The 7,863-nt window shown below is 39.8% G+C and overlaps 1 protein-coding gene across 2 annotated transcripts in view; it reads left to right on the top strand.

Moving 5' to 3' along the window:
• The first annotated feature begins 232 nt into the window (after positions 1 to 232).
• Positions 233 to 7,863, top strand: part of Idh1 (isocitrate dehydrogenase (NADP(+)) 1) — an 18,188-nt gene continuing 10,557 nt past the window's right edge. Inside the window, exons 1-4 of one of the 2 annotated variants that reach the window (XM_015481317.2) lie at positions 233 to 398; positions 1,466 to 1,535; positions 3,922 to 4,059; positions 6,578 to 6,869. In XM_015481317.2, the coding sequence (XP_015336803.1) occupies positions 3,938 to 4,059; positions 6,578 to 6,869 (414 nt within the window). In that variant the 5' untranslated portion in view covers positions 233 to 398; positions 1,466 to 1,535; positions 3,922 to 3,937. Of the gene's footprint in view, positions 399 to 976; positions 1,359 to 1,465; positions 1,536 to 3,921; positions 4,060 to 6,577; positions 6,870 to 7,863 lie in introns of those variants that run through there. The other variant, XM_015481318.2, reaches the window with a different exon arrangement.

Genomic DNA, 7,863 nt, shown 5'->3' with positions numbered 1-7,863 from the left:
CACGTTCCTCGGCAGCTGGGCTTGGAGAGGAATCCCAGCTGCAAGGAAGCCCCTTCCCCCACCTGGAGGACACGGAGGTCGCCCTAAGTACGGAGCCCCAGCTTCTCTGGGCCCGCCCCTAGGCCCTGGCCCCGCCCAACCCGAGGAGTCGGCAGGCGGCGATTGGAGACAGGGGCGGGGCCCCGGGAGGTGGGCTGAGGAGGTGGGGCTTGGGAGGGGACAAAAGCCGGGAAGAGGAAAAGCCCTGACCCGCCCACTGGTCCCTGGATCTGTACAGAGGTGGTGTCACAGGCTGAAACAGCTGGGCCCAGTTAGGATTGCCTGTGTGTGCGTGTGAGTTTGAGCGTGTGAATAACTGTGGCGCGTCCGGCTGCTCGCCAACGTACCTTCCCCTGCAGGTAACCTCAGGCTTCGAGGGGCGGCCCAGGTCCCTGGCTGCTGTGGGAGGCTTTAATTCATAAAAGGCTGGAATGTGGAAAAGAAAGAAAGCTCAGGTCTTGGTTATGGAGGGAGGAACTTAGCGGCAAGGCCTAAGTTCAAGTAGGGACAAATCCAGGTATTCAGCATGGGAACGGGAAAAAAGGGAAGAAGAGGGTGCTGGAGGTAGGGAAACCTGCTCTTGGGCATGGGAGGAAGAAATTGGGCGCTGAGGAAGTTGGATGCAGTGACAAGTGGAAGACCAGATCTGCATACGGAAAGTAAAATCTTGCTGTAGGAGGTTTCAAAGATGCATAGAAGACCGTCTTGGATATAATAGGAAGAAAACATGCGACAGTGGGGAAATGGGTGCAAAGAAGGGTGTAAGCTGAGGACTTGGGCGTAGACAGCGCACTCAGGCTGCGAGGGACTGGCAGTGGCACATAGGCTGCGTCCGCCTGGGGGCGCGAGGGGGCGGAGCTCTGGTTTGGATCCGAAGACTGTTCCCTAGGACACCCCCGGGCGCGGTAGGGGTCGGGAAAGCATTTCTCCCTTGAGACGGGATTTCAAGTTCTAGGAAGGCGTTACTCTGCCAGCTCCAAGTGTCTGGGTGTTAAAGGTCCCGGCACCCGATAGGGAACATCAGGAGTGGAAATCTGGAAAGAGGAACCCGTCCAGATTCCGTTGGAGCCCTCTTGCACAACGTCCACAGGAACATCTGCAAGCTCACAGCGTCACCGAGGACGTACAAACCCCTAGGCCAGCTAACAGACTACAGACCAGGGACACACCCTCGGACGCACCCTCGGATGTGTGCACGCAGAAAGATTTGTACACCCTCAATCTTTATTTGGAAGGTGGACGTGGACCCAAAGCTGCCCTTTGCTCCTCTGGATACTCAGCACTGTACTTTAAACCAGATAAATCAGGCAGCCTGACTGGTATTAAAAACAGCTAAATCCTCCTGACGTGTGTGTGTGTGTGTGTGTGTGTGTGTGTGTGTGTGTGTTTTTTAAGACTTTCTATTCCCGGTTTTGTTGTGTTTTAGGAGATAAACTGCAGTTGAGTCCACAAGATTGAGAGGAGTTGGTGTGACTAGAAGTCCGTTCACTGTAAAGGTGAGAATTCATAATTTCTTCTGTACTTTCTTTGATGTGGCCATCCTGCCTTTAATTAGTCTTGAGGGCAAGCTAAGGTACTGCAATGGAATGAGTCAAGAATATTTCCAATGATAAATTGAAACAGCTTTATTTCTTTTAGCCTAGCGTCTTCTCTGATCTGCAAGAGACTATATTTGGCCAGCAATTATTGTAGTTCTTAAACATAGCCTTTAAAAATTGGCTAAAAATTTGAGGTTAATAAAAATAAAATAGAGCAAGTGGCTCTTTTTATTTGAACTACCCTGTATTATTATTCCAAGTTTGTTTTCTGGAATTACACTAGTATGTCAGGAGATTGGAATTCAACTACCTTCAGATTAAATAAATGAACTGGTGGCTGTTCATTTATTGGGCTTGAAACAGCCCTTCTTTCAGAAGTTGGGGTTGGATGGAGACAGAAAATCAGAGAGGTACAAGAATTCAGTGAATCCAGTGAGATCTAAAGCCCAGGGCATTAAAATCCAATCCAGAAGAAACACACTAATGCCTTACATTGTAGTAACAATAATGCTTTGTTGTTGTTGTTGAAAGATGGTAAAAATTTAATACATAATTAATGCAGGGAAAACTTAAAATGTTCAGTAATGCATTATAACACATAGAAAAATTATTGCAGAGAGTATGTTTGCATTCACTGAGAAGGAAACTAAAAAAAAAAAACTGTTCTTTAGTTTTGACATTTTAAGTTCAGAGTCTGATCTATTAACTGTATTTGCCATCAAGGAAAAATAGCCCAGTCATAACTATTGCATAATACTGTGTAAGAACATAGCCATGAAAATGTACTATCAAAACCAAGATAAGCTTGCTGCTGCTTTTATTTGTCATGTTTTAAAGCAAAGACAGGTAGTAGGATTAAGCATGACAGATTCATACACTTAAAGCTATACTATAAAATGTTCTTGAAATTACTGATAGAAGTAATTAACTCATCCACAAGTTTGCTCATTTCTTTTATTCTAGTTGAATTCTAAGTTCCCTGGTAAGATATAGGGAGCCTCCTGAATACTAATAAGCAGGAATCTAGAACTACAAATTTGAGAAGTGAAAGTGCGCCTGGGGTTGGGATTATATCCTCATTTATCACAAGAAACTAAGGTTTACAGCTTACTAAGTATTATAATTTTTTATTTAAAGGCCATAATGCTTTAGCTCAACTGTTCAAGAGAGACTGTTTTTCAGCTTCTGATCTAATCTTCTTATTTATTTTTGTATTTTTTTTTCAATTGATTTCTCCTGACTTTTCAGTCCTCACTCTAACTTAAGGGGTTAAAAGTAATTTGCAGTTGTGTTGCTGGGCAAAGTTTCTATTAAAGTGTCATGAGAAGGAACAGATTCTTTTATCAGACTCAAGGCCTCTGTCTCTTCGGGAACAAGCATAAACCATGGTCTTCTTTGAAGGCTCACAGTTTCATTTCTTCCAAAGGATCCAGCTTTGTCCTTTATGGGATTAGATTAATTGGTATTTTGTACCCCCACATGCCATTTTTTAAAGGGCCATGCCTCCCTAAAACAATGCTGTTTCCCCTATCCCACCCACTAGCAGCTTATCCTCACCTGTGAAGGGCCAGAGGAACCATGGAGGAGTTAGGATACTGAAGAACAAGACAGGGACATGCTTGGGTCCTGGGCAGGGGACCTTTCCTATTCAGATTTCTCTAATTGAGAAGTCACTTTTGTATTTAGCTTCACATCTCTGAAGCCTGTGTTGTCTCTAGGAAAGCAGAGTTCTACCAGGAATTCTTTATCTTGCACAGTTCCACCAGGAATTCTTTGTCTTGCACTTCTGAAGTTATCTGGAATATGGGTCATAAGAACCAGTTGAATCTCCTCCATGGTAGTTATTTTCACCAAAACAGCCTTTTAGGAGAAATACTAGCACTTGCCGTTCTGCTTATCTTATGGGCCCAATAAAATGAGGAATTGAATTGGATAGAAATGTTCAAATAGGATGATATTGTGAAAATAATCTCATTTCATAAGACAAACCAATAGTTGAGAATAGTGATTGCATTATTAAGGACATGTACAAGGTCAGACACCCCTACCCTTTAGCAAGGTGGCCTTGGGCAAAGCTAGTTTTCTCTAAAGGTAAAATGGTTAAACAATTTCCATCTTATAGGGCTGACTAATAGGGCTGACACAAACCATATATAAAGAACACAACACAATGCTTTATACAGAGAAAATTTTCGATTCTGATGGTAAATATAATTGTTATTTGCTTTGTATGTAACAACTATTATGAACTGTTCTTTTAGTAGTCACCAGATTGTTTATATTTCATTTCCACTTTATAATGAAATAATGACAAGGCATATATCCAATCTGTTCTTCTTTTTAGATTTACTGAAGTAAAAATGTCCCAAAAAATCCATGGCGGTTCTGTGGTAGAGATGCAAGGAGATGAAATGACACGAATCATTTGGGAACTGATTAAAGAAAAACTCATTTTTCCTTATGTGGAATTGGATCTGCATAGGTAAATGAATTATTCCTCCATGAAGCTAGTTGATTCAGAAAGTTTAATCTAAGTTATTTCAGGGTGCAATTGGCTTTAAAAAATAGATGTAGTCATGTTTTGTGAATAAGGCTTAAATATACCTAATGAACCTTCTAATTTAACATTCTAGTAGAAAAACTGGATTTATCATTATCTAGAACTGAAGAATCATAAGGGGAACAAATTTTGAGGGCTTGCTTACCTTGATTCCAATGATGGTTTTATTTGTAATAAATCAGTGCTCAAGAGTAGCACAATGTATTATTTGTGGAAGAGGAAAAAACGAGAGGATGTAAGAAACAGTAAACTAAATTTTATCCTTTCAATCTCAATTTTCTGTCATTCTCTTAATCAGTCAGTGGATGTTTCCTTTTCATTCTTGACCTTTCGCCCTTTCATACAGCTGCTGCACTGAAAGAACCCTCGTGGTTCTCTGAGACACCCACCTCAAGCCCCAGTTCCCTTAGGTCATCTTTGTCTCTTTGCCCTGTCTTTACAGTGTTTGGGGGCAGATGTGAAAGTATGTTCGTAATTCTCTCATTTTTTCCTTGTGTTTTTTATAAGCGGCTTTTGTTTTTGAACATTCAAACTAGATAGAGGCAGAATGTTTAAAAAGGTGAAGTGCTAAAGCCTGGTATAGTACAATATAGAGCAACACGTTTCAGACAAATTGTTGGCAACTATTAAGTGTCTGCCTCCATCCAGAAGTATTCAGAATGTGTCCTGAGGACCCGTTAACTTGCTTTGGTTTAGACTTTCAGTTCTCATGCTGTCATTAGACGCCCTTTTTAATTGTTCTAAAATTAAGCTGCTGATAATGTCTGTATTGCAGCCACCATGTGGTGTAAAGACTGTGCTTGTAGGAGTCCACCAAACATACAGGGAACAGAGCATAAAAACAGTTTCAAACTGGGTTGAAGAAGCATTTCACAAACTCTCTCCTGTTTCAGAACTTTGCATGACATTATGTGAACTTGCAGGGGTTTACAGGGTCTAGAATAATAATGCTAGCCTCTTTAGTATAGACTCATAAGGCCTTTTAAAGGGGTGTCTTTATGCCTAGGCAGAAAAAAAAGAGTCAGTGGCTACAAACTAAAGAATTCTTGCAAGTTCAAATAAGTTTTAAGTTGTTCCAAAATTGCTGTTATTTCTGCTTCTTTTTGAAAGAAGTATAGTGATTGATTGTTTTTTATTTTTTATTTTGTTTTTGTTGTTGTTGTTTTTATGGAGACTCAGTAGTGGTCCTGGCTATTTATTTCTCTTTTCTTTTAGAAATGTTAAGGGAAGCAGAAAATCCACTAATTTTCTGGTAGATTCTTCTGATGAGAATCATACCTAGGAACATGAAAACTGTGGCCATCCTTCTTGTGGAGTTGGGATTAGACATTGTCTATATTCAGCATTTCCTACGCAGGAAGATAAGAAAGTATATGGCTTTGTTAGATTTATGTGAATTATCTAAAGTTGAAGCATTAGACATTTTTTTATTTGCGAATCAATCAAGATTGCTATTTCTGTGTTTGCATCAGCAGTTGGGATATCTAACGAAAGAAGATGTGAAAACTAAGAATAGAAATCTAGAGACTATTTGGTTTAGCAATTTTTGAGAGCTGAAAAACTTTAAATTCTTAGAGAACAAAATAAGTTATTCTATTATTTTGTTTTTACTACTTTCCATAAAATCATGTTTTTGTGTTCCATGAACAGCCAACATGCATTCAGCTCTGAATGACCCGCAGTATGGGTGTTGGTGTACGTTGAGCTAAAACTTTCTGGTGCATATGAAACTGTTGATGGGTTCTACTACTTATCCAATAAACTGCAGGCTTGTTTCCAGAACATAGAGACTTGCCCAAGAATTAGGGGAAGGTTCACCTTGTGACTAACTGGCATAAATGAAGCAGTCATTAGCATTTTTTGCACAACAGTAATCTCTATACCCTTCACCACTTTAATGTCAGAATACAAAACATCCTTTAAGCCTTCCACCCCTTTATTTTTCAAGCACAATATTTACTAAGGGAAAATTAGGTGGTGCTTAGGTTTAACTTGTATGCTAATTATATGGAGGGAAGCCATGCCAAAGGGTTGTTCATGTGTTGTTATTGCCTCAAGATGGTGAAAAATAGGGGGCAATTTGGCAGAGTTCTTTGTTTTCCATTCAATTTCCGGAGAGACAGCTGCCCACTAGCCTAGTCCTCTTGACTCTTTACTTCCTTCTTGAATTGTCAGTCATCTTCTATGTTTAGGGGACATCAGTGCTAAAACTTGACAGATTTAGGTGTCTTTGAGGCCTTTATCTTCTGCATAGCAACCTCTGCCTGTCACCAGTGGGGTCATGGATTATAACTTATTCATTTTCCTGAAATATTGATACTTTTTTCCCTTTCTAGCTATGACTTTTATTCATTTTCCTGAAGTATTGATACTTTTTTCCCTTTCTAGCTATGACTTTTATTCATTTTCCTGAAGTATTGATAGTTTTTTCCCTTTCTAGCTATGACTTAGGCATAGAGAATCGTGATGCCACCAATGACCAGGTCACCAAGGATGCTGCAGAAGCTATAAAGAAGTATAATGTTGGTATCAAATGTGCTACTATCACCCCTGACGAGAAGAGGGTTGAGGAGTTCAAGTTGAAGCAAATGTGGAAATCACCAAATGGCACTATCCGAAATATTCTGGGTGGCACTGTCTTCAGGGAAGCAATTATCTGCAAAAATATCCCACGACTTGTGAGTGGATGGATAAAACCCATCATCATAGGCCGTCATGCTTATGGGGACCAAGTAAGTCATTTGGGCATAATTTCCCATATATTTTTACATGACCCAGCAATTCTGATTTATATGGGTTTTATCCTTATCTTTTGGTGTCTACACCCATTAAGCAAAGTTGCAAAATTTAGAAATTCTAGTATGTATAGCTGTATATTTACCCACATTTAGATAGAGGTAAATACAGATAAACTTACTGTAGATACCCATCTCAACACATGATTTTTGCCAAACATGTTTTTTTCTATCTTTATCCTTTTGTTAGTTATATCACACAAATGGCAATTATTTTTTAATTTTTTTATTTTTTAGTAGTATCATATGTTCCAACCAGATCAGTGGTTTTCAATGCTGGCTGCATAATAAGATCCACTTATGAATGATTCATTGGTTTGATTTGGTTTAGCTTTACCTTTTTGGTTTTTGTCTAATATCTGAGTCCCATCTCCACCAGCTGAAATCTGAATTCAGGCTTTTGAATCAGTTCCATAAGTGATTCTAATGTACAGATAGGGTTGAGAACCACCAAATATGATATTAAACATGATAACTGGCTTAGTATTCAAAAGCAATCAAGTTAGAACATTCTTTCCTACTTGAAAAACAAAAATGGATTCTGTATTTCTATGCAAATAGACTCATTGCCAAGTTAAGCAGAAAAGCTGCCAATTAAACAAATTCCAAATTGTGTTGAGACAGGTTTCAGATTTTCATAGAAAGAAGCTTATGTCTTACAAGAACCTTAAAAACAGGAATTCCCTAATGCTAAAATCCAAAATCCGCACTTCTATGTAGTCATCCCTGTAAACAGTGTGGCCAGGGAAGATGTTTCTGGGGACAGAGTTGCCAGCTCAGTCCCCAAGGAGTTGGTTAACTTTGTTCTACCCTGTGGCTCATACTGTCCCTTCATCCTGGCCAGGCCCCTCACAGGTACCAGAGTCCCAAGCAAGGATGCATAGGTGGCAGTTCTTACCAATTCAGTCTGTCTTTTTTTTTTTTTTTTTTA

The sequence above is a fragment of the Marmota marmota genome, unplaced genomic scaffold (genome assembly GCF_001458135.2).
Source record: "Marmota marmota marmota unplaced genomic scaffold, marMar, whole genome shotgun sequence".
Lineage (NCBI taxonomy): Eukaryota > Metazoa > Chordata > Mammalia > Rodentia > Sciuridae > Marmota > Marmota marmota.
The sequence above is the reverse complement of the archived record's forward strand: the minus strand, read 5'-3'. Positions and strand labels throughout refer to the sequence as shown.